This window comes from Siphateles boraxobius, unplaced genomic scaffold (genome assembly GCF_051911475.1).
Source record: "Siphateles boraxobius isolate OS27281-9 unplaced genomic scaffold, OSU_SipBor_1 5, whole genome shotgun sequence".
Classification (NCBI taxonomy): Eukaryota; Metazoa; Chordata; class Actinopteri; order Cypriniformes; family Leuciscidae; genus Siphateles; species Siphateles boraxobius.
In genome coordinates, this window is record NW_027509141.1 from 24292107 (window position 1) to 24319495 (window position 27389).

At 37.0% G+C, this 27389-nt stretch overlaps 3 protein-coding genes across 4 annotated transcripts; all 3 read left to right on the top strand.

Annotated features, from left to right (window-relative positions):
* Nucleotides 1–140: 140 nt before the first annotated feature.
* Nucleotides 141–7084, top strand: rnpep (arginyl aminopeptidase (aminopeptidase B)). 2 transcript variants are annotated; one of them, XM_077203445.1, is made up of 11 exons: nucleotides 141–692; nucleotides 1633–1773; nucleotides 2408–2559; nucleotides 2847–2963; nucleotides 4311–4546; nucleotides 4624–4737; nucleotides 4881–4993; nucleotides 5773–5881; nucleotides 5998–6222; nucleotides 6308–6450; nucleotides 6573–7084. In XM_077203445.1, the coding sequence occupies exons 1-11, from the start codon at nucleotides 321–323 to the stop codon at nucleotides 6717–6719; spliced, it is 1869 nt and encodes a 622-aa protein (XP_077059560.1). In that variant the 5' UTR covers nucleotides 141–320; the 3' UTR covers nucleotides 6720–7084. The 2 variants fall into 2 exon arrangements, with proteins under 2 accessions (XP_077059560.1, XP_077059561.1); XM_077203446.1 differs by lacking the exon at nucleotides 1633–1773 and adding an exon at nucleotides 1457–1618 and having other exon boundaries at nucleotides 201–692; nucleotides 6573–7077.
* A 131-nt stretch (nucleotides 7085–7215) lies between these two features.
* On the top strand, nucleotides 7216–13254 carry cyb5r1 (cytochrome b5 reductase 1). Its single transcript, XM_077203448.1, has 9 exons — nucleotides 7216–7365; nucleotides 7825–7971; nucleotides 8071–8143; nucleotides 10474–10580; nucleotides 10660–10789; nucleotides 10882–10965; nucleotides 11043–11128; nucleotides 11334–11433; nucleotides 12452–13254. The coding sequence occupies exons 1-9, from the start codon at nucleotides 7351–7353 to the stop codon at nucleotides 12622–12624; spliced, it is 915 nt and encodes a 304-aa protein (XP_077059563.1). The 5' UTR covers nucleotides 7216–7350; the 3' UTR covers nucleotides 12625–13254.
* Nucleotides 13255–13756: 502 nt separating this feature from the next.
* adipor1a (adiponectin receptor 1a) lies at nucleotides 13757–26871 on the top strand. The gene is made up of 9 exons (XM_077203447.1): nucleotides 13757–13914; nucleotides 15269–15345; nucleotides 15447–15644; nucleotides 15746–15862; nucleotides 16143–16314; nucleotides 22948–23134; nucleotides 23228–23415; nucleotides 25423–25616; nucleotides 25710–26871. Exons 3-9 carry the CDS (start codon nucleotides 15501–15503, stop codon nucleotides 25836–25838), a joined length of 1131 nt encoding a protein of 376 aa, XP_077059562.1. The 5' UTR covers nucleotides 13757–13914; nucleotides 15269–15345; nucleotides 15447–15500; the 3' UTR covers nucleotides 25839–26871.
* Nucleotides 26872–27389: the final 518 nt, after the last annotated feature.

Here is a 27389-nt window from a genome sequence, read left to right on the forward strand (position 1 = left end):
AGAATATTAGTATATAGCCTATTTTTTACAGTCTATGTATATAGCATTTCAGTAGGCGCCAGGCGTCAGCGAGATTTTTCAGATTTTTTTATTGGTCACCTGCCATATCTTCATGACAAACAACACTGCGCTGCAATAACGCAGACTAGTGCTGCTTAAATCCAGTTCACATGCTATACCCATTCGTCTTCCAACGAGTGGATTGTTTTACCATAGTTCACTTGTCGTTTCTGAGCGAAGGACAGATTGACCACCGTTTGCCGGTGTTGTGCCGTAGCCCGTCAGATCTATTGTTGTAGATTTGTGCCAGTAGTAGGACAATGGATAAAACGCTGTATTCAGACAAAGCCGAAGACGTCGCTACCTCCTCTAGTTTCCGCCAGTTTAAAATAGATCATTTTCATCTCGATCTTAAAGTGGATTTTGAAAAGAAAACCATATCAGGCACCGAAACATTACAGCTGCAATGCATTCAGGATAGTCAGAGTGAGTTACAGCTAGATATTCATTCAACACTGTCCCTGCATGAAATCACATTCAGTCGTAATGAACGTGACTGGACCAGCACAGAATTTCTGATTCGTGACTTCACTAGTTATGGGACCACGCTCGTCGTGAGGTTTCCCACGCCTTTCAACTCAGAAGACAAACTTCAGCTTGCAATCAAATATACAGCTTCTGATGGACCAGGGGTAAGCAAGATAAACTGTACTTTTAATATTTGTTTTTTTTTAAAGTACAGAAAAACTGTACTTTTAATAATTTTTGTTTGTAATCATTTCCATTTTGAAAGTTGAGTTGAGCTTCAATATCAAAGCTGAAACTTATTCACTTGTCATGAGACCTAGAAGGAAGAATACTTTGGTTTCTCTTTCTGAATCTGTTCTCCTTGCAGTCTTGCAGACTCACTTTAGGCCTTCAGTTGGTAAATTTCATTAATTTATTGTGCAAGCAGGCAAGCATCACTATGGTGGTTTGTTTCCCCCACGGAATAATAATAAAATTAAAAAAGTAAAAGCAACTTTTTATCTCGCAATACTGACTTTATAACTCAATTCAAAATGTATCTCACAATTCTAAGAAAAGTCAATTGAGAAATCAAATCTGAGAAACTTGAAATTGCGAGGAAGAATTGTTGAGATTGAATTTATAGCCTATAATAGTGAGATATAAACTCTCAATTCCTGTTTTAAATGGCAAGTTTATCGCAATTCTGAATTTAAATATCTTAATATAGAATTGTGAGTTCTAAACTCATAATTGCGAGTTATAAAGTCTGAATTGATTGTGAGATATAAGTTCACAACTGCAAGAAAATTGTAAGAACTCAATTCCGAGATAAAAAAATGTGCTACTCGCAATTCTGAGAAATAAGTCAGAATTTCAAAACAAAAACGTTATTACGTTTATTGTTTTTTATTCCGTGGTGGAAACAAGCTTCCATACTTCTCTGCAGATGTCATGGCTGCACCCAGTGCAGACGGCTGAGAAGACACTGCCATTCTTGTACACATCTGGGTTCCCTGTCCTAAACCGCAGCCTGTTTCCCTGCTTCCATACGCCCATGACAAAGAGCTCTTACTCGGCTGTTGTGCAGCTAATGTTTCACCAAACGCATGTATCTTCTTTTAGGTGTGTTGGCTGGAACCAGAGCAGACTGCGGGAAAGCTCAAGCCTTATGTTTTCACTCAAGGCCAGGCTGTTCTCAACCGCTCCTTCTTCCCTTGCTTTGATACTCCAGCAGTCAAGAGCACCTACTCAGCAGCAGTTCAGGTGAGGCCATTGGGGCCAGTCGGATTTACTGGCAGAAAGAGAGCATGGGGTATATAGAAGTAAAGACGTAATTTGAGTCAATTAGGAAAAAATGGATTCCATTAGGAGGCGGCTACTCGATTTTAAATAATCAGGAATTGATTGGATTGAAAAATTAGGTTCTAATTTTTTTATTTATACTAGAAATGATTAGTTTTATTCATCAATGATGCATTAAGCTGATCAATCCTGAAAAAAAAAAATGTTTTATGGTTTCCAAAACAATATTTTCAAATATGAGAAATGTTCCTGGAGCACCAAATCAGCATATTAGAATGATTTCTGAAGGATCATGTGACACTGAAGACTGGAGTAATGATACTGAAAATTCAGCTTTGTATTACAAAAATGCATTTTAAATCATTTTAAAATTATGTTATTTTAAATTGTAGTAATATTTCACAAAATCACTGTTTCAACTGTGTTCTTTATCAAATAAATGCAGCTTTGGTGAGTGACTTCTTTTTAAAAAGGACACAAGGGTTTTCTCTAGCCTACATGATAAGGCTCAGAGTTTATTTCTTAACATTGCCCTTTGTACTGTCACATAAACACGGTAGTTTCTTACTTTGATGTTCCTCCCTCTTCTTATCAGGTGCCTGATGGCTTTACAGCAGTTATGAGCGCTAGTAAATGGGAGCAGAGGAAAGCAGACAGCGCTTTCCTGTTCAATATGGAGCATCCCATTCCCTCTTACCTGGTAGCACTGGCAGTAGGAGACCTGCAGTCTGCCGAGGTGGGACCCAGGTAAAAACATCCCAAATCCTTTACCACAAAGGGATCATATCACAAGGAATGAAGTTCTTATTGAGATAAGAGCTCATTTTGCTATAAAAACATACTATAACTTTCTCCCCCCCAAAACATTTATTGAAACTAAACTGCAGTGGCTGAAAATGTTCATGGAAAACTGTTTTTGGTGCAAAAATACTTTTACTAACATTATAAGTAGACCCTATTATAAAGTAAACATTTACATACTAATAATTATTATTGTTATGATAAACATTTCTGATTTTTAACAACATTTTCAGGACACGTGTTTGGACCGAGCCTTGTTTACTGCAGGCAGCCAAGCAAGAGTATGACAATGTGATCGAAGAGTTCCTGTCTGTGGGAGAGAAACTGTTTGGATCCTATGTTTGGGGAAGGTGGGAGACACTTTTTTGAACACCTTTCTAATAAAGTGGTGCAGGAATGACGTTTTTTGTAGGCCAGCCTACAAAATTAGGATTTTTCCATTAATAAAAAGGAATTTATACCTGTATGATCTTACTCTGCTGCCACATTGGAACAGCTGTTTGGGAAATGGATGGATGATTCAGCTGCGGCGCCATCTTCTGGTCAGAAACGGAAATTAATTCGGGTCGTGACTCTCACTGTGCATTATGGGTATTCTCTAGCCATTGAGCATACATAAGTTGTACAGTCGTTATTGTGGTGCATTGTGGGTATTGAATGAGTGCACTCGATGACCACTACAAATGGCTGTCCCTTCAAAAAGTGCCCAATTTAAAGGTATAGTGGGTGATTTCGGACAGAGCCCTAGTGTATTATAAACATAGGCTATAAATAAACTACACCACGGTCGCATGACTTCAACGTCACCATCACTAGGCTTACAACAACTCTTTTACGCTGCATCCGAAATTGCATACTGAGTTCGTACTACATTTGAATTTAAATTTACTTTGCGACCATTAAAAAACGTATGCTCTATATAATATGAATATGGATGAAATTAAATTGAATGAAATTCGGACGTACTTCATGTTGTTACTGTCACGTGACCAGTTGCATCGCTTCACTTCCATTCATAATTCCCTGTGGCCTCACGGGGTAGTAAAGCGTCCATCGAATGCGCACTTCCGAATCTCGGGGGAAGTAGTAGGTCATCCGGCGACTTTTCGCCTATTGCTTTTCGAATACAATGTATTCGGACATACTATTATTTTGGCATACTTTTTTTCCGCATACTCTATAGCAGAGAAGTATTAGATTTCGGATGCAGCATCAGTCTTTGTTTTAAAACATTTTTCCTGAAAGTTTGAGTTCTGATAGTTTTAAAAAAACATGATTATAAACACAATGAGGCTGTGAAAGCGGACTAGTGAGTAGAGTACCAGTTCCGCGGATGATGTTTAATTTCCCTTTTAAGCAACTTCTTTTAACAAGACAAGTAAAAACAAAACAAAAATCACAAGAGGGTATTACTGATGAATTTTGTATTGTAAATAAAACATGAAAATATCTTGAGCATGTTTTTCACCGCAGATCTTATTTCAACCTTTTAACCAAAAACCCATTGGCCTCTGGACGATGGAACCGGAAGAGCAAAAATGCTAACTCGGTTACTGGTTTTGCACTACAAAAATACATCATCCCTGCACCACTCTATTCTGATTGATCCAAAGTGGCTTTATAAAATGTGACGAGAACATTTATTCAGTAAACTATACTATAATAGATGTGTGTCTTTATTTGTTGTACTTGTGTAGATATGATGTGCTGTTCATGCCTCCATCCTTCCCTTTCGGTGGGATGGAGAACCCCTGCCTGACCTTTGTCACGCCCTGTCTGCTGGCCGGCGATCGCTCTCTTGCTGATGTCATTGTACACGAGATCTGTCACAGCTGGTTTGGAAACCTCGTCACCAACGCCACCTGGGGTGATTTCTGGCTGAACGAGGGCTTCACGATGTACGCTCAACGCAGAGTTTGCAAGGAACTGTATGGTATGCTTTACATTATTTGACCCCTTAAAGTGTTTCACTAATAAAGAGTTCATTAAAAGGTGCCATTTCTTTCGCAGGAGAGGCTTATACATGTCTGGAGGCGGCAACTGGTAAAGCTCTTCTACGTCAGCACATGGACAACACTGGAGAGGACCATCCTCTCAATAAACTACGGGTTAAGATTGAACCAGGTACTTTAGGTCACCACTAGTTTATTGTCTATTTAATTTGACGTTGTAAACAGAATAAAGATAGCAGTCTCACACTACTTGGTCCTTATTTATCACAAGTTGTGAGAATAGGTTGTTACTGCCTCTGTGTGTTTTTTACATAGGTGTCGATCCTGATGATACCTATAATGAAACGCCCTATGAGAAAGGCTTCTGCTTTGTTTCCTACCTGGCCCACCTCACAGGAGATCAGTCACGCTTTGATGCATTCCTCAAGGTTACTGGAACAATAAGCCTACAGAATATTTTTTTTAATAATAAAAAATAAAAATATATACATACATGTATACATACTACTGTTCGAAAGTTTGGGGTCAGTAAGATTTCCAGTAAGGTCCAGTAAAGTCTCTTATGCTCACCAAAGAGACTCACCAATTGTATTAAATACAATTTAAAACCATTTTTCAGTTTTAATATTTTTAAAATATTTATTTTTTTATTTAATTTTTTCATTGGAGAAAAATATAGGGTACAGATTAACTTAACAGAAAAAAATATATATTATTTGAATTAGCTTTTATTTTTATTTTTTTAAGTTTTTAGTTTAATTTTAGTAATTTTGTCAGTTGTATTAGTTTTTTTATTGTTGTTATTATTATTACCAGTTCAACAAGGTAGGCATTTCTAATTTTCATTTAGTTGAAGTTTATCATCTAATATTTTATTGCAACTTATTAACAGAAATATTTTAATAGTTTGTTACCAATAGAAATCATATGAAGGATCATTAATCATTTGGTGCTCAGGAAATATTTCTTATTAAAAATTTTGGAAATTGTTGTTCTATGTTTCTATTCTTTAATAGAAAGTTCAAAAGAACAGCATTTTCTTTTCATTGATTTTGTAACACTGTTGAAAATCGTTTTATTTAATGCGTCCTTGCTGAATAAAAGTAGTAATTTCTTTTTTTTTATCTTACTGACCTAAACTTTTGATTGGCAGTATATATGAATGAAAATTTGTAGATATGAGAAAACACAATTGTGTCTCTTCAAGGCTTATGTGGAAAAGTTTAAGTTCAGAAGTGTGTTGGCGGAGGATGCACTGGAGTTCTACCTGGAGTATTTCCCAGACCTGAAAGAGAAGAATGTCCACAAAATTGAGGGTGCGGAAAAAGACCATTAGTAGCATTTCTTTGTTATAAAATCACAAAGGATAGCCTGAATCTATACTGTTTGGGCTGACGGCCTTCAGCTTTTTTGTTCTCATTTGCTTTGTTAGGTCTGGATTTTGACAGCTGGCTCAATGTCCCTGGTTGGCCTCCATATGTCCCTGATCTCTCTGCTGGTCAGGCACTGATGAAACCAGCAGAGCTGTTAGCTGATATGTGGGTTAACCATAAACTGGACTTAAAATCCATTAACAAAACTGATATAAAACCATGGAAGACCTACCAAACTGTCTACTTCTTGGACAAGATCATTGAGAAGTCACCCCTTCCAGATGGTGCAAATAACTCATTGTGTTTTTGAATGAATGTTTAAGTATTTTAAATAGATTGTAAAATAAATAAATATTCCCATTTTAACAGGTAACATAAAGAAGCTAGAGGAGTGCTACTCGCATATTACTGAGTCCAACAATTCTGAGCTGAAATTGCGATGGGCCCAGATTGTTGCAAAGAACCAACATAAACCAGGATTCCAACATATTCGCAATTTCCTCACAAGCCAGGTTAGAATCTGTACATTATTTATAATTCATTCAGCTCTTTGGACTAATAAAATTATCAATTGTATGAATAGAGATCGATTTAGCTTATTTTTGAATATGGATTTTTCATGCTTTGGTTACAGGGGAAACAAAAGTACACACTACCTGTTTATCGGGCCCTTTGGAATGGATCAGAAGAGACAAAGGCTCTGGCAATGGAAATATTTTCAGAGACATCGAATCAGCTTCACATCAATGTCCGCAATTACGTAAAAAAGATAATAGCTTGAGCATAAATGAATATATAAAGGTAACCAATGTATATAAGCCCCTTTGTGTCTTAAAAACTCAAAAGGACCCTGTTATCCTAAAATTACAGTGCTTTGAGCATTATTATAAGAATCCATATTAATTCTTTAGGATATTGCTTTCACTTTTTTGAATTTGTGAATTTTATATATACATAGGAATGAATGAATAAAGTACTTTGCATTTCTGTGAATTTAATTCAATTTTTTAATTTAAAATTGTATTACATTTGTATGAATCAATATATTACATTTCCAGACAAAAATAAATTAGAGGATTTTTATTATTTGCAATTTATTTTTAAACATGTAATTTCTAAATAAAATGATGTGAATTTCAGGACAAATGGAGATGGGAGGACTTTTATTTTCTGTCTTGTGTTTCCGGCTACTGAGAGACGCCGACCATAGACATTAGATAGTGTTGTAATGTGGATGCGATTGCGCAGAACGGAATGCACGGTATGAAATGTTTTTTATGCACAATAACTGCGCAGCGTTGTTCGCCTCAAACACCGAGCTCTCAGCCTGCGTATTCATAGGTGTGTCGACGAATGTTTTATTTTGAAGGTTTAATCTGACTGAATCTTATTGAACAAGTAGATCACTCGTCATGGGTTACGCGATGGTAAGTCACAAAGCTTTGGAGAAGTACATTAAAGATGAATTGCAGTTATTTGCTATCATTCAGAGGAAATACGTGCCATGTTACTGCTTTGGAATGCCACCCAGTTTGTTTCGCATAACATTGCTGCTTTCCCATTTATCAACACATAGCATATTAACTTGTCATGCCACAAAATTGAAGATATGCTATGCAGTCAATTGCATTTAACTTACAGTTTAGTCTAGTAGGAAACCGAATCAGCAAACAGTTCTTCTAGAAATTGAATACCAAAGCAGAAACGTCAGAGTTTATTCTAGAAAAAAACAGATGATTCATTGATGCATTTGAAACCGTTACACACTTCTGTTGTGTGTAACTTACTGTGAATCAACCAATGAATGCATTTTTATTAATAATTGATTATTTTCTGTTATGTTTTTTTAAAACCTTGTTAATATGCACTACTAATTTGTATTCTAGTCCACTACAGTAGCAGTGACCGTTGGAGTGGTGCTGGTCTCAACAGCAGGTGTGCTGGGGTATTATTTCTTGAACAGGAATAGGAAACCACAAATTACCCTGATTGATCCTTCTGAAAAATACAAATTGAGACTTGTAGACAAGGAGGTATTTGCCCTGTCTTTTTATTTCAATTGGATACAATTTATATCTGTGGTACTGACAAGATGCTGTTGACAAAATAAAAACTTTACTCTCTTCATACAGATCATAAGTCATGATACCCGCAGGTTTCGGTTCGTCCTGCCTAGCCCAGAGCATGTTTTGGGATTACCAGTAGGTAAGAAGTCTTTATTAGGACTTTGGTGTTGGCTGTGAGTAGATTGTGGGTCGATTGTTTCTCTGTTGCTAATACACAGGTTGCAGGGTTTGGTCTGAAGCTTGCTGAAATCCCACACCTGTCCTATCATGTAGAGTAGACGGTGTCTGGCTGCTTTGAATAAGAACTGTGTGTTCAGCAAACAGTTAAAAAAAAAGTGATAAATGAGTTTAGGGTTTAAAAAGCAGCTTACACATGTCCATTTGCTTGAGAGTAATCACAGACAGTTGGACGATGTTTATACCTGGCTGCGATACATACAGGTGTACGTTAAATGGGGTACAAGAATTAGGCCATATTTCCTGCCGACCAAAATTTCGTTATTTCAAATGTAGGCGCGTTGCGCGTGGTAAGCGCGCTCATAATCCGCCGGAGCCACCACAACATTGCCCAACATCAAATGGCTAATGCAAGCGGAACGAAACTGCTCGTTATTGTGTGGTTGACGGAACGTTTATCAGTTTGGACCAAAGCAGCGCGAGCCGATCTTGATCAAGCGACACTGTTACTACACAGCGCTAATAAGAGATCAAGTAAAGGAGGAATTTGAATTTGCCACAGAATTAATAACATTGCTGCGAGATCTAGTGAGAAACATTCAAATTTCTCCGTTATTAACTGATCAAACAGCACTGACGAAGCTCAGTTGAAACACGAAGAAACATTGTGCCATGAATTAACTATCCAGTGTCCACAAATCAGCAACATTCACCATGGATTTACTGTAGTAACACTAACTGCAACCATGGAAGTTTGGCAGGAATAGTAGGCTAGAATGCCTCGAAGTAACATTACGTCTGTTTTATTTTGACATTATGAATACAATTGCTGCCCTCAAACTAATCTGAACTAAAATAAACCTTTGTTTATAACTACTACAATATTACATTTCATTTTTTCCAAGGAGCAGTTTTGTTTTATATGCTCCTAAGAAGAGTGAATTATAGCTCCAGAATTGCTCAAAGTAAAAAAAAATATCATACTTTATAATGCTAGTTTTCATTTAATAAAAGAATAAAAAAAATAAAAATCAATTAATCAATAAATCAAGGAAATGACCAAAAACCTAAAACCTGGTAAACGGTAAATTCTAACAACATAGGGCTATTTAGATTAACAATCTGGCGAGCATGTTGTTTTAGGCTAATACACCAACAGCATTTTTTTGTTTTAAAAAAGCGATCAGAAATGTGTGAGGCCATTTATTTCCATAAGATGAATGTACTATATTTTAGTTTGATAATGTTTTTTATTTAATATTTTGTATTTTAGGGGATTTTATGGTACTAAATTATGTTTATGCTGTATGATCCATTTATCCACTTTTTGAGCATAGACCTGAAATTTTTATTTCCAACTTAAACTGTTGTAAATCTTTGATGCTTTGGAGTACATACTTAATTTTGATATCCTTTTAAAGACGACACTTGGAAAATTATTGCTGAAGCCCGCAGTACCAAATGTTTCCACTAGAAATTCGTCTCCCATTGACCGTGAGGTGCACAAGTGTAACAATTGTTTTGAGGACCATTTAACCTTTTCGAATCATGTCCATGATTCTAAAAAAAAAAAAAAAAACCGTAACATTTTTCGGTCAAAAATGACCGAAAAGCACCAGAGGGTTAAATTGATCGAAAGGGTCAGTAAAGACATTTATAATGTTACAAAAGATTTCTATCTCAAATAAATGCTGATCTTTTTAACTTTAACTTCATCAAAGAATCCAGAAAAAAATGTATCACATTTTTTTATTTTTTATTTAAGCCACGCAACTTTTTTCAACTTTGATAAAAAGATAAATGTTTCTTTACCAAATCAGCATTTTAGAATGATTTCTTAAGGACCATGTGACGCTGAAGGAGTAATGATGCTAAAAATTCAGCTTTGTCATCACAGGAATAAATTAAATTTCAAAATATATTAAAATAGAAAACGGTTAGTTATTTTAAATTGGAAACATGTTGTCTTTTTAGCCATAGTGAGCATAATAAAAACAATTACAATAGTAATAAATTATAATAAAAAGTGTGTATGTGTATATTATATATATTTTATAAAGTATTACCTTTTTGCATTTTAAACATCCAGAACTCGCTATGTCAGTAGTAACACAAAACCAGAGACTCCTTTTAGGGCACGTTACCAGATGTAAACAGTAGTTTGTCTCCGTTTGTGATCGGATCATCTGATACGGATGTTACCTGGTGTAAAGAAGAACTTGATGAGCAGACTGGGGTGTGTATCGACTATTAATAATAAAGCACTCTTTCTCCCTGTCGTTCTCTCTCAAGGCAAGCATGTTTATCTCTCTGCCAGGATTGATGGTAATTTGATTGTGCGTCCTTACACACCAGTGTCCAGTGATGATGACAAAGGATTCGTTGACCTAGTTGTGAAGGTTCTCTTGGTCTATATTTGTGTACAAGCCTTTGGGGGTTTAAATATTTTTTATAGAGCTGACATATTTTACTCTACAGATTTATTTTAGGAATGTGCACCCAAAGTTCCCAGAAGGGGGAAAGATGTCCCAGTACCTGGAGAGTTTGAGGATCGGAGATGTGATTGACTTCAGAGGACCTGGAGGGTTGCTGGAGTACAAGGGGGAAGGTCTGACAGCACATTTACTATCAATATTTGACCTGAATTTAAATGTATGTATTTACTCAGTCACACCTTACACCTACATCTCCACCCAACAGGTCAGTTCACTATACAGGCCGAGAAGAAGGCCCCTGCCGAGACCAAGACTGTAAAAACGTTGGGTCTTATAGCTGGTGGAACGGGTACAGTGTCTTTCTCCTTATTTTTAGTCAAAATGAAGCAATGATCACTAGAATAATTTGTTCTCTTCCCTGTGTAGGCATTACACCAATGTTGCAGCTGATTCGTGACATCATCAAGAACCCAAGTGACACAACTACATGCAGCCTGCTGTTTGCCAACCAGGTTGGTGTTCCATTGAAGCAATATAATTAAAGGGATCATTCTGAATTTATAATGACAGAATTTTCATTTTTGGGTGAACTATCCTTTAAGAGTATGATGGAATGTTTTGTACGTAACCATAATATTACATAAAAAGTATGTTCAAGGAGATTAAGCTGCTTAGCAAGTATAAACTGAATCAGTTTACCTCTCGTCTGCCTTCCAGACTGAGAAGGACATTCTGCTGAAGGATGAGCTGGAGGAGGTTCAGGCGAGACATCCGGATCGCTTCAAACTCTGGTTCACGGTGGACAGAGCTCCTGAAGGTATTAGACTTTATACATAACCCACAAGATTCAAAAGTTTATGGTTGGTACTTTTTCTTTTTCTATCTTTCTGAAAGAAGTGTCATGCTCACCGAAGCTGCATGCATTTATTTGATTAAAAATACAATAAAAACAGTAATATAGTGGAAACTTATTACAATAACTGTTTTCTATTTTAATCTGTTTTAAAATCTAATTCAAAAAATATTTAAAGTAGTGCTGCTTAAATTTTGTGGAAATTGACATACTTTTTTTCAGAATTCTTTGACGAATAGAGAGTTAAAAAGCAATTATTTGAAATAAAATCTTTTGTAACATTATAAATATATTTACTGTCACTTTTGATCGATTTATCGCATCCTTACTGAGTATAAAAGTAAATTTCTTCTAAAATAAAAACATCTTACTGACTGGTGCTGTACACTATGTGGGTCAATTTAAATGATTTTGTTTTTTTCTGGACCAATTAACTTATTTACAAATACATTAAAAATTCAATTTATACATAATGATTTGAATAATCTAGCTTCTATGATGAGTATGTTTTTCATTTCTCAATAAAAATTTGCTTTGATATTTCATTTGAGTCATAAAGTAAAAAATGTGAGGGTGATAAAAAATATCCTGATGAAATGTCCTAGTTGGACTTTTTAATGGGAAGGCAAAGTTAGTTCAGCTTGTACAATGTCATGTGGTGTGACTGACAAAAACGTAATGCTATTTATGAATTAATAATTTATAATATTTGACCCATAAAACTAAAACTCACATGCATTCAGTGTGTAAGGAGATGTTACTACATTTTATTTGATGGTTACACCACATGACATTTTAGATTCTTTAAATTTTAACTTAAACTTTCTTTATAATGATATCAAAGTTGTTCAAACCATATGAAACCAACATACACAAAGAGTGCAATTTTTAAGCACGTGAGATGTATTTTAGGCTATCTTTTTCCTTTTATTCATCATATATGGCCTTCCTTTGAAGTGTGCCTGTGTTTACTTGTCTGCAGATTGGGAGTACAGTCAGGGCTTCATCAATGCTGAGATGATTCAGGAGCACCTGCCTCCACCCAGTGATGACTCCTTGATCCTCATGTGCGGTCCACCTCCCATGATCCAGTTTGCCTGTAATCCCAACCTGGACAAACTGGGCTACCGGCAGAGCCAACGCTTTGTCTATTAGACTGTTCTCGATGTTCAGGGCCCATACCACTAATTACTCCAAAGATACAGATACTTGAGTTGTGCAATATTGTGTTTAAGCAAATATGGTATTACAAATCTGATCTTATATAGCAAATTACCCTTTTATGGACAGTATATAATACATATTAAATGTTTAAATGCTAGCCTGTCCAGAGGTAATTGGTTCTTCATATTAAAAGCCTTTAATTATGTAACATGATACAACGACGATCTGCTGTGTCCTCAGGCTTTATATTCACCTGTGTGGTTTGATATGCTCTGAAAGCTCACAATAAGATGATGATACTACAAAAAAGCCCCTATCTAATAATGCACTTGAAAAGGCACCAGTGTGTTAAGACACCTGCTTGCTGAATTTATTGCTGAATATTATATTCATGTGCCTATGTGACTTGACTGGCAGTGGCCTACATATTTGGTGCATGTGTACATTGTTATTATGAGATGCATTTGCTGTCACTGGAGTATTTTTGTATGCATGCTGCACTCCATATGTGTATCTGTTATGTTAACTATGTTTGAATTTTAAAAAGCAATGCTTTGTTTTATATATAATGCACTAAAGGAAAGCAATTTAAAAAAAAATATTAAAGTGTTTTCACTGGCATCTTGTTTTTTTAATTTTTTTATTGTTTTCCCCTCAGCATTACATGTCCAAATCTGAGGATTTTATTTATGTTTTGGTTGTGGGATGCTCACTTTTGCATTGAAAGAGATTATAAAGACGGATGAGGATTGGGGATTATAGGAGATTGGCCGCAAAGGCCAGCTGGTTTAACAAAAATACTTCATCTCCGTTTGTTTGTTTTTTTCAATCTTTTTAAGGGCTGCACCACGTGCCATATAAATGTGACCATAACACAAAGATGCTGCTGCGGTGTAGTAAAACGCTTTAGTAATTTCTGTGCAGTCCTCAGACTGAAGTTCAACCTTCACTATCTGGTTTTTATAATAAAATAAATCACCTGCTGGAGATTACTGCTGTAAATGTGGAAGCATTCACAAGAACCACCAAATAAATGGGTTAGTGCCCAATGCCCATTATATTATATAGCGATGTGGGGGTTTTACCAAACATCTTGCAGGACCGTCTTTCACCAGCAGGAGGCGCCGCCGCGGTGTTATTTCAAAGACAACAGAGAGCCAGTTTGAACTCGCAGTACTGCACACACACAGCAGCTTTCAACTCTTTTTTTCTCCATCCTGCTGGTGTTTGGTGGCCATCCGGAAGAGATCTAATTTCTTTAACAGCAGTTCTGGAAATCAGGTAACCGTCTGCACGATAAAATGTATCATTATTTCAACGCAAATGCAAAATTGGGATTCATATATTGTTGTAGACGCATCTAGACAGTAGTTTAGCGGTGCGTAGCCGTTTTTGTGTCTCAATGCTAACCTGCTCTAAATATACCAGCTTTTTGTTTTTTTAAAGCGATACATTTCGTACTAATGAATCGTTGTTAGGGGGCATTTTTTGCGAGCAGCATTGTTATGTATGATGATTTTGTAAGTGTTGATCATGACGTGTGCCGGTGTTTTGACTGCTCGTCCTCTAAAATGTAAAGCCTCTTGTTAGCCAGCAGGCTAATACCGTTAGTCATAGGTATGAGCTGTACAGTATGATGACACTTCATACAGATGTATTCGTCAGTTATAACGGGTTTGATTTGAAATCCACTGAGCTGCATATCTAGACGTATTGGGAATCAAATACGACATGCGTTCCAACGTTCGTTTCGAATTAGTGGTAAGGATTTTGATTCATCACCGTGACTCGAATCTTTTAAATCAGACCACAAAAAAAAAACGGATCCGTTTAGTAACTTATCTGTTTCCGCATGTTATCGAATGAGTGTATGAGTCAATGACTCGTTTACTCAAACAACACCTAGTCCTTTACGTGTTATTATGCTGTATACAAATTTGCTTTCGTTATTATTATTATCAAGAAAAAGACAACAATTATAGCCTAATAAATTAATATTTTCAACAATGTCCTTATCTCATGAGTACATCATCTGTCAGTCATTTTCACACATTCACGAACAAGATGTCTCGTTCAGTGACGCTCAGAATTTCGTTTTAATATTACAAATGACAATTGAGTTAAAAACTGTATAAATATAAAACTATTATTAAATATCTATATAGAAACAATATAGTTTACGTTTATTGTAAAATATGGTTATATATTCAAATATTTAAGAAGTTTGAGGGCGTACAGAGACTCAATTACGTCATTTAGGATTCACAAAACTAAAGTATTGTTTTTTGCCACTATTTGCTTGTAACAATTCTCTGATTGGTGGACATTTCTTTGCAGAATTATGGGTAACAGTTTTTCTCCTGGAATTCCTCTGTTAAACAATTCTTTTTAAAAATTTATAATAAAAATAAGATGACCTAAATAATTCAAACTGATGGCTTCAACAAAAGCACAAACCAATCGATTAACATTTTACAATCAATCCCCCTATGCAAAAATGAATCTGATTTTTTATTTATTTTGGGAACCCAAATGTTGCACTCTATGAACATTTCAATGAATGATAAAAGTGAGTCAGTAAAAAAACTGAGATAATGATGCCACATGGTTTTTGTTTTTTGTTTTCCCCCCTAAGATTGAATGCAATTTCATAGAGAGGCAAACATCAGCAGGCTGGTTTAGACCTGTATGTGTTCAAAGCACCTGCCAGAGGTAAGCAGTCTCTGTTGTTGTTTCGGGTCACTGGTATTGTCATGACTTGACTTTGCCAATGAAGTTTTGTTTTAATTGAATGTATTAGTTTTGTCCCACAGTGAACTGAAGTGTAGGCTTCAGAGGTCTGGGTCGAGTCACAGGGCAGTCTACTTATGTCAGGACAAATCAGGTCTGCCAGTCATGCGGACTGCAGGGTCACTGAAGAATGCAACGTCCCAGCCGACGTGGAGCTGATGGAGCTGGGCCCCCTGCTGGAGGAGAATGGCCCCATAGGAGCCAAAGGACTCCAGTCAGAGGCAAGCCACGCAATTATTAATCTGAATGCATTAGAGTCTTTCATTTTCAGTGCCAGCAGAAAGTGTTGCAGGCTCATTTTGAGCTCTGATTGTGTCCACAGGGAGCAAGTGCTCTTGCTGATGATGATGAAGAGGAGGATGAAGAAGTCGGAGAGGTTCTGACGCTACCACTTCAGGCTCACCATGCAATGGAGAAGATGGAGGAGTTTGTACATAAGGTTTGATCATCAAACACAACCCCATTAAATCCTAAACAGAAATTAAACGGAACTTGTCGTCATTTACTCACCCTCATGTCATTCACAAACCTGTATTACTTGCTTTTTTGTTGTTGTCGTCTATACAGTAAAAGTCAATGGGGTTCAATGTTGTTTTGGACCCCATTGAGTTCGATTCTATGAGCAGAAACACTTAAAATATTCTTCAAGATATCATACAGTCATACAGGTTTGGATGGGCATGGCAACAAAGCGGTAATGCCGTATTTTTATTCTGCAGGTCTGGGAGGGCCGTTGGAGGGTCATTCCCTTTCACGTCCTGCCAGAGTGGCTAAAAGACAACGACTACCTCCTGCACGGTCACCGGCCTCCCATGCCCTCGTTCCGTGCTTGCTTTGGGAGCATTTTCAGGATCCACACAGAGACTGGGAATATCTGGACTCATTTGTTGGGTAAGGTTGGGGTTACAGTGTGGAGTCGTCACAGAGAATGGTGGCTATTGTGCACCTCATGCATATATTTAGTGGAATAAGTTGCAGCGGATCAATTACAAGTACAAACACTGCTCTCATTTTGAGAGCATGCAAGATTATAAATATTCATATAAGTGTATAACAAAGTGTCCATGATAAAAAAAGCAAAAACCTTAAAACAATCTAGTGTAAAACCTATATGTCGCACAGTGTTGTTATTGTTAACTAAATCTATTAAAATCATATACATATATAGGGCCCAGTACTGCACTTGTGCTCCGATAGCACACAGCGTGTACAGAAGAGTGCTTGTGACAAAGAACAATTAAAACAATTAAATATTTCCACCTATATAGCTGCTGTGCACGAGCTGATAAGCGAAACTTGGAGTGGACTAGCGAGCAGCGGGACAGATGCTCGAGTTTGTCAGGTGCATCCCTTATGCACAGACATCCCTGTTCCCTACGTTATTCCAGTATGTTTACAGTACAAGTTGTTTATTGTGCACAAACATCCGAAGCGCGCGCCCAGAAAGCCGCATCTCAGACAGACGCTTGAATACTATATTGAATTCCGTTTCACGTCGTAGGTATTTGGCTTCCTATCAAGCACCTTAGAAGCTTGATGGTAAAGTACCTGCACAGGTTTTAGTGTTGTACTGGAGGCTTGTGCCCAGCTAGGCAAACAGTATAAAAAATATGGCATTAAAATATATTGTTGCTGCCTTGGTAGTTAGACAATATCTGATATGACGGAAATTTGACAAGTTGAATTTGAAACTTTTTTTAATTTGTTTTTTGAATGTTAGATTAGAATCAATTATTATACCTAGATATTTAAAATCAGATACCGTTGACAGCTGTTCCCCTGCAATATAAATATTGGGTGTGGAATTATCTGTTGACCTCTTCGTGAAAAACATACAAGCGGTTTTCTTTGTTTAAATGAAGACAGGAATTATTAAGCCATTGCATGTCATCGGCTATCACTGCCGTGAGCTTAAATGGTGCTTGGTCGGCGCATGTTCGTAAATGACAGTATCGTCTGCATACATTTGAATCTCAAACTCATTGCATACAGTGGTAAGATCATTTATATGTAGGCTAAACAACAGGGGCCCTAAAATTGATCCCTAAGGTACACCAATATCACAACTGATGGCCGATGACACCTCATCATTTATCTTGACCCTTTGTTCTCGGTCTTCCAGATAGGACTGCATCCATTTAATAACATTGGGGGAGACATTGAACATTGGCAGCTTTTTGAGGTGGACACCATGATCCACAGTGTCAAATGCTTTCTTTAGGTCTAAGAATATGGCCCCAACAACTCCTCCTTTATCTAATTTAGATTTCACATTCTCCAGGAAAAAGCAGTTTGCAATTTCCATTGAATGATTGGATCTAAAACCAAACTGCATAGGATGCAATCTGAAAGGGCTGTTGTTGAGGTGGCTAGTAAGTTGTTCTACTACATATCTTTCAATTACCTTTGACACGATAGGTACTCTGCTAATTGGCCTGTAGTTACAGACCTTTGATGTATCACCTTTTGTGGATCGGTGTTATTATAGCTGTCTTCCATGCTTTTGGATAAATTCCTTCATTAAAGGTGCTCTAAGCGATGTCACGTGTTTTTTAGGCCAAAACATTTGTTGTCACATACAGCTAACATCTCCTCACAATCCGCTAGCTGCCTGTCCCCTGAACACACTGTAAAAAAAATGTGGTCTCTGCAGACACCCCAGGCTCCAAAAACGGCAACAAAAACAAACTGGGCTAAACCGCACCATGAAACATAACAAACTGTTCCAGCCAATAACCGACAAGAAGGATTTGGGGGGTTAGTGCGCGGATGAGGAGGAGGGAGGGTCTAGCTTGCCTCCATTTTGTTTGACAATACTTCAAATGTCAACAAGAAGTGACGTCACCCAATATCGCTTAGAGCACCTTTAATGGATCTATTAATAATATGTGTTAATGGACTAGATAAACACTCATTAAACAGTTTCAGGAACATTGTGTCCAGTCCATACAAATCTTTGGCTTTGGAATTCTTTAGGGAACTTATTATCATTCTCACTTTAGCTTTGGAAATTTCCTGAATTTCAAATACGGGTTTATTGTAATTTATTTACAGGCATAGGTTATGTATGAGTGTCGTTACTGATTCTACAAAGTATTAATTAAAAGTATCTACTATTTGAGGTTCATCTTGCTGTTCATTACCATTATGATGTTTTCCTGTCAACCTCTTTATGTTCTCCCACATCAGTTTGGTATTTCCCTTTTCTTGGTCAATGACATTAAGAAAAATGTTGCTTTTGCTTTCCTAATCTCTTTTGTTACCTTATTTCGTAGTCCTTGTTACCTTATTTCGTAGTCCTACAAACTTTAGACTACCAGTTAATAGTTTTGATTTTAGGGCTGCTTTCAATGCCGAATCTCGTTCTCTTATCAGTTTGTGTATATCTCAACCATGATATATGTACTACTCAACCATGGAAAAGCATTTTTTTTTCTGCGGTCAGGTTTAGTTCTCCTTAAGAAATTATTCATTGTACATTGGATTGTGGAGAAAAAAATCTGACCGTCAGAGTCAACATCAGAGTAAGAAAGTATGTTATTCCAATCAATTTCTTTAATTGTATTTTCAAAGTCATTTTGTTGTCCCTTAGGTATTCTGAGATGACTAGGCTTTTTTACACCACAATTAAAACGTTTTTGACAATTTCCTAACTCCAAGTGTTAAATTATTACAATTCTCTCTGGTTTATTACTGAATATCAGGTCTATCAGTGTTTTAGAACTCTGTGTTATTCTTGTTGGTCCCTTAATTAGCTGTGTCATGTCAAAAATATCTGTAATTCGTTTAAGAGCACTTCTATTACATTTATCTTTCCAGTTTATGTTAAAAATCCCCCATTAAAATTACCTCTTTTCCACAATCACGTTCTTTTAGTATACTCTTTAGTTGGTCCAAAAACAAAACTAATGTGGAAGAAGGTGGTCTATACAGGCCAATAAGGCTGAAAGACATTTGTGGAGACAATGTAATATTAATGTTCTTATTTTATTACTGACTGTTTACTTGTCTTTAGTAATATTTTATATTTACATTAATTAGGGTAGTAGTTTTTGCTGTAGTCTATAAATTGCAATAAGAATTGTGATATTTCACTGGAACCTAAACATTTGAAACACTAACCCAATTAGGCCTGTCAAAAAAATCCTTATCATTGAGTCCTGATGAAGCATCTCTTAATATGCCCTGTAATATTAAATGAAACATAAAATATGATAGAGCAATAGAATGTAAAGTAAACGTAACAGAGACTTGTACAATACATTCTTAACCTGCATAATTAAGCATGAAAATAACTGAAGAATGTGTATTTGCTAAACAAATTAAATCCACAAATATGTTTTCTCTACCTAATATATTAAAAATTTGCAAATGCAGGTATCGGTATTGGCAAGTACCAAAAATGAATGTAACGGTATTGGCCTCGTTCTAAAAATAAAAGTGGCATCGGTGCATCCCTAGTAAAGTATAATACCTGTAACAAGTATGCTCTCTTTTGATTAAGTTTTTATTGTTCTTTGTTCTGGTTGACCTGTGTGACCTAGATTCCTAGTGTGTGCCTGTTTGTTCCCATGATTATGATTCTGTTCACATGTTGATCTTTTAATTATCTCATTTTGTCTGTGTATTTTTAAGCTTCCTGTTTTGCTCAGTTCTTTTTCCAGTCTCGTTTATGGAAAGTGGTTGTGTTTGCTTCTGATCTCCTATGTTTCTCTATTGTCAATTTAATAATTTAGTAACTGTGTTTGTTAGATACTTCTTCGTCGTGCGCTCCCACTACGTGACAAGACTGGTACTTAAACAGAAGATAATTTTTGCAGTGTTTTTTCTTTTTTTTCCTCTTCCCCCTTCACCCATGGACCTGCCCACTGTTTAACTTGTGCCAGGAGCAGAGGGACTGTTCACTGGAAGACCATACGAGGAACTTTTCAGACCTGGCGTACCTTTTGCACTACGCTAAGGTATTCCTACCAGTGAACGGTCCTCGGGATAACTTCGCCTCTTTCGTGGAGTGGGTGCTGGTGAACAACAAATCGGCATTCACCATCGGTCAAGCTGATCCATCGGATCCAGAGCCCAGCCATTCACCACCCGCGCGGTGCATTGAGATTGCGCTAGAGCCTACCGCAGACTGTGGAATTCAGCCTTATTTGATGTACGAGTCTAAGCCTGTAATGAGAACGGAAGGAGACATCACCCCCGAGCCTGAGCCACACCGAGAGTCTGACCAGGTGCGTAAACTGGCAACACCTTGCATCACAGAGGGACTGCTTGTGGAGTTTGAGGCCATGGAGGGAAGCTCCGTCCACATCCTCCGCCACTGTGGAGGAGTATAGCCTTGGCCTCTGGAAACATACTGATGATTTTGAGGAGGATATACCCCTGATTCTCCTGTTTCCTCTGGTCCTGGCCAGTTTAAAGTCTACTGTGATTCCAGAGTTCCCACCCAGCCTTCCTCTCTCACCTCCTCTTCCCAAATCAGTCAGTTCCTCAGGCCCTCAACATCTCCTCTTACACCACTCTGTGAGGATCTTCAGGTCACCAGCTCTGCCCAATCAAGAGGATCCCCTGGCTCTACCTCCAACATCTGAACCCATCGCTCTACCTTGGCCTGTAGACTGACCTCCCTAGGCTCCACCAGAAACCATCGTCCTTGCAGCTTCACCAAGCTCCCTCATCCCTCTGGTTCCACCTTGGCCGGACGCCGTCCTGACTCCTGTCTGCACCGTCTTCCCTTGGTCCTCGGTCCCACAAGCTCTGACTCCCTGGGTTCACCTCGGACGCTCGTCGCTCCGGCTCTGTCTCCAGAGCCATCAATGTTGCATTTTAGTCGATCCAGTCACAAGTGGATGACGCTAAGTACTGGTGTAAACAGGGTCTCAAACGTTTTGAGCCTGTCCACTTTCGACCACTTCCAGAGGTAGTCGAAAACACATTTGAGTGGATTGCTTTCGTAGTGTAGGCACTCATGCGTTCGAAAAGTCACAAAAGACCGCCTACTGACCAAATGTCCAAAAGAGATGGATTAAAGCACCAGGTGTAAAACACATCTTAATACCAGGTGTAAACAGGGCCCTAGTTTCCTAGTGTGTGCCTGTTTGTTTCCGTGATTGTGATTCTGTTCACCTGTTGTTCTATTAATTATCTCATTTAGTCTATGTGTGTGTGTGTGTGTGTGTATGTATGTATGTATGTATGTATATATATATATATATATATATATATATATATATATATATATATATATATTTCCCTGTTTTGTACAGTTTTTTGTCTCATTTATGGAAAGTGACTGTGTTTGCTTATTCTTCTTCAATCTCATATGTTTCTCTGTTGTGAATTTAATCAAAACCGTGTTAGTTAGATACTCCTTCGTCATGCGCTCTATTTACAGCCGCTACTTGACAATACCAATAAAACTGACTCAAACTTAAACTAAAATTAAAATGCAAACTGAAAATAAATCAAAGGATTAGAAAATACAAAATAATACTAAAATAACTCTTTTTTTTTCTTTTCTTTTTTTTTTAGATATTTACTTTTTGTTTACGTTGGCATTTCTATAATTTAAAAAAAAACTTGTATACCACTTTAGTCTAGTTTAAAGCTGCAGTCCATAACTTTTTTGGGTTAAAAATTATACAAAATAAATTTGAGTATGCAAGTACATAACAAGCCAGTGTTCAAAACTATCTGCGTGCTTTAACTCGATTAAAAACTGTTAGCTTGTAATAATGTTTTTAATTCCAGTGGTACTGGTGGATTTCCACGGGAAATTCAAGCATGTCTTTGCATCATTACGTCATATCTGTACACATAAAGAAGGAGTCTCGGCTAGTAGGCTATATTGCGTGTGAGAATGTTGGAGGTGGAGATTTATAGCCTTTTCTCTCAGCACTTGATATAATTAAACTTATCAATTTGATGGCGGATCCAGAAAGGTTCAAACAACAATCACCAGTGACAACTGGAGATTTACCCGTTGTAAAATGCAAAAGACTTTGGAGTGGCTACAGAAAAAAAGAGACTGCAACCGGGCCCATGCGAAATCAAGGACAAATATCGGAATGGCATTAAATGTAGTCACGCAATGCTGATGTTATTAACATTAACCATTTGAGAGCAAAGTATAATTTGCACGGTTTGACGTGATATGATAAGCGATCGTTAATCAGCGCAATTTACTGCAATGCTTTTTTCCCTTTGGTCGGAACAAAAGTGGATGTTACTTGTTCAATGACATTTTCCGGTGAAAATCCTTACGTTGGTCACAGAGGAAAAACTATGGACTGCAGCTTTAAATTGAATGACTCCAAAAATATCATGTAACAAGTAAAAAGTGATCTTAAACTTTATTTTCAAAACAGTTGTAAAATATATTTCTTCATTGTGATATCTGGAAAGTTGTATTTTGTAAAATGCAATGTTGTTGTCTGGATCTTTTAAATTTACTAAAAGCTACAACAAAAAAATATTGACCCATTGTTTAATTGTTTTTTTTTTTGTTTGTTTTTTTTTCAACAGGGTTAATCTTATTCTTGTGCCTGGGCACACTTACCATGCTGAGGCCCAATATGTACTTCATGGCCCCCTTGCAGGAGAAGGTGGTGTTCGGGATGTTCTTCTTGGGTGCAGTGCTGTGCCTCAGCTTCTCCTGGCTTTTTCACACCGTCTACTGCCATTCTGAGAAAGTCTCTCGCACTTTCTCCAAGTAGGTTTACTGTCTCATTAACTACACTATTTCATGGTTGAAATGACTTTTAAGTGACTTATCTCTCTGTTTTCTAATCTCTCTCTCTCTTAGACTAGACTACTCCGGAATTGCTTTGCTGATCATGGGCTCTTTTGTACCCTGGCTTTACTACTCGTTCTACTGCTCTCCTCAGCCACGTCTCATCTACCTCACAATCGTCTGCGTGTTGGGTATAGCAGCCATCGTAGTTGCACAGTGGGACCGTTTCTCCACTCCCCGCCACAGGCCCACCAGAGCAGGTGGGCAGTGATGTACTTGCCATAACGTTTACATTTTGGCATATTTTAGGCCAATCTTTAATGCTAAAAGATTAAACCTGAAGTGAAGAAATATAGTACCAAAACCAAACGATAAAAGTTAAAGTGTCACTTCACAGAATCGATTTTCAACCCGCTTTGTATTGATACGTCAGTAGTATATGTAAATGAACAATGTACACTTTCTCCATTTTACCTGGACTGAGAAATTAATGTTTCTTTGTCCTCCTGATGATGTAAAACGTTTTGCTTCGGGGGACTTGGGCGGAACTGATGGAACGCTAGTTTCTTTTAGTTTTTACTCCGTTTGGCCTAAAACACTGTGTGTGTTGTCATCCAGATAAGTTTTTCAGATTTTCTGTTGTGCTGTTCTCTCCATATTTATGGTTTATGGTTCTTTGCAGCCTTTAGCCACTGCCTACAAGGCTCTGGATCCTTCACTGGTAACCGAAAATAATTTGCTCCCAACTAAACGCTTATTCATTGAATTCTTGCATCTGGAAACAATACAACTCAACACCATTATGATTAAAAGTTTGCTAAGAAGTATTTCATACTAAAGCAAATATGCGGGGTGGAATAATGGCCGTGCCAAAAGGTGAATTGCTACATCAGAAACTAACTCCACACCCTAACAGGCAGTTTTCGCCACAATTGTAAAGGCCTTACGTCACGCCCATTACTCCGACCTGCAGATACCCACACTTGAAGCAAAGCAGTATTTGACTCCCGTCAAGCTTATCAATAGACTGGGAATGGCTTTGGATGGCAACATGCCCAGTTCATTGTGGGTGTTAAAGGTTTTCTAACTATTTGTCAAAAGGGAACACAACAGCCTTTTTCTCCGTTTTCTCTAATCAGGTGGCACCGGCAGTTCTATATTTTAATTTGTAGTGTACCCTCACTTTATCTGGCGTTCCGGCACTTTTCACATGTTGCAGGTACTCTGACTGCCCTGCACCTGGAACGCAATTTCACCAACACTTTTTTTATTTCACTTCGACAACTGGACGTATATCAGAACGAAATGGCTGCTTGAACTAGAAAAATGTAGGACGGAACTTGATTTTGTCAATCGGGAGTTGATTGGATAATTGGATGGCCTTTGTTTGCAAATTGCTGCGATTTTATTTGAGTGACATGTTGCTGGAGGAAAGGAATGTCCCACCCTTGTACCAGTGCACGTGTCATTGGACAACAGACATTGTTGCAAGCGGGAAGGGATATTAATGTGGTTGATTAAAAAATTAGAAGAGTGCATAAAAAATAATAAAAATGTGGGTTGCACTTTATTTTACAGTATGTGCACTTACATGTACTTACAGTGTTCTTACCTAAGAAAGTACTTGGTAATATAAGGTAACTACATGGGTTAAGGTTAGGTTTAGGAGTAGGTACTCAGTTATTACCCAGTTATTGCAATTACTATAAGTTGTACAAACATATACAAATATATACATGGGAACAGGACGGTAAAATAAAGTAGTAACATAATGTGTATGGATATAATTAAATAAACTGCAGTTTTACATTAAAAATTTTTAAAAAAAATAATTGTCCATTTTGATTCATGGTGACTTTTAAGCATCAATTACTATCTGTTTGGCTGTGTCACTCTGTGCAGCAGTTTCTCATTCAACTTGTCTTACCTGGTTATTAGAGTAAATACAAGGTTAATTCACCTTATTATAGTTAACTAAAACTAAACCCATAAAAAACTGTTTTGTAGCTAGTTGCCAAATCAATATTTTTCATTTACTTGATGTACTAAAATAACTAAAGAAAAAACTGAAATAAAACCTATATAGAGTCTAGACATGTATAAAAAAAAAGAAATGGGGAAAAAACACTATATTAATTTAAAATGAAAATGAAAACTAATTTAAAATAAAAATTGTACTAGTATATCAGTGACACTAAAGTAATGCTACAACAAGACAACGGTGCATTTATTCATAGCAAATTGTTTTTGAAAAATATTTTCTTTAGGAGTTTTCATGGGTCTTGGATTGAGCGGGATTGTCCCCACCATGCACTTCACCATCGAGGAGGGTTTTGTCAAAGCCACTACTGTTGGACAGATGGGCTGGTTCTATTTAATGGGCGCCATGTACATTGCAGGGGCTGGACTGTATGCTGCACGAATTCCAGAGCGCTATTTCCCGGGCAAGTGTGATATTTGGGTAAGTTACACCTTAGTTAGAAATTATTTTCTTAGTCATCTTGAGTATAGTGATATGCAGATGTTTTACTCGCCTAATTTGTTCTCTTCTTAGTTTCACTCACACCAGATATTCCATGTGCTGGTGGTGGCAGCAGCCTTCATTCATTTCTATGGTGTGTCCAACCTTCAGGAGTTTCGCTATGGCCTTGAGGGAGGCTGCACTGATGACACTCTCCTCTGAGAGCTCTACAAACACACATCGCTTTTCAATTAGGATTTTTAGTGCCCCCATTTATACTCATTCCTTGGTTTGTTTTTATTCACCTTTGAGTTTTTCCTGATCGTTTTGACTTTTATTCATTTTTATTCTGTTACAAAGAATCCATGAAATTTCACTTAATGAAAGGTTTTGTGTGGTTAAAGGGTGGCGTAGGCTGAACAAATAATTGAAGGTTGAAATATGATGACCCTTGTTATCATCAATCTTTAATTTAAACACAATCTCTTGGGTTTTGAATGTGTTTCTTTAGTAGTGAAAAGCACTTTCATTGAGCTGTAGAGATGCCCCCTCATAATATAATGCATCCAAGTTTTTTTTTAAAGTAAATGAACAGTTCTTCACACCATTTGATGCACATCCAAACTATTGCCCAAACTTTACTGAAGAACAGAGATGTCTTTGATATCTTTTTATTCAAAATAACTGGAAAACGCACAAAGGGCAAATAAAGGGTTTGAGGGTTTTCGGCACAATCTACATGCTTCGAACACATTCATAATTGTTTCTTTTACTTCTAGGTCAATTGAAAATGTAAACAGGTCAACTGTTGCACCTTACAGCGCAGATATTGAATATCATTGTTATTAAAACCTCTGCATGGATACATCTGTGCAGTCTGTAAAGTATAAACTTTCCGGTAAAGTATAAGAATATTCCCGTGCCTTAGGCCACTGGAAATAGGTTTAAAATAGATGGGCCAAAACTACAGTGTAGTAAATTTCATTAGTCTTAAACATAACTAGTTAATTTACTTTGCAAGCAATCCAATCAAATTAATAATAAGGTTACATAAATAAACCAAAAAGTTTGACCTTTATTGTTGAACTTTCTCAGACTGCTGTTTGTAAAAAAGTAGTGTTTGATCCTTTTTAAATAAATAAGCTAACTATGTGGCTTTACCACAACCATATATTCATGTGTTACGTGTAGAGGTGGTAAATCATTTGCATTTAACTGAAATGTGAAATGTTCAAATAAATATTTATGGGTCATACTTTGAGTTTCTCTTATTTGGTTGATTTATATGGAGGAGATTATCATTCAAGTAAAAATGGAGATGTGTATACATTCAAAATGGAACCCCTGGAAGTTCATATTTATTATACTATTGCAAACAACTGACTCTCTGAACCAGGATATTATTTGCAAATGATATCTAAATAAGGGATAACTATGTACAAGGTTTCACAGACAGGGTTTAGATTATGCCAAGATTAGGTCTTACTTCAATCAGACATTTAAGTAGCTTTAACAGGCCTTATGGGATAAAAATCTAGTGTGCATTTTGAGACAAAACATTAGCAATGACATATTTTAAGATCTGTAAGTGCAAGTTGCTTTTAGCTAAAACAGCTCAAACGTGCATTTTAGTCTGGGACCAAGCTTAGACCTTGTCTGTGAAACCGGGGAAATATATATAAAATATATTATCTGGATCTTAAAAGGATGTTCCCATCATGTTAGAACATAACTGCGTTTGAAAATGGAGTCTGTGCTAATCTGATCCGAACG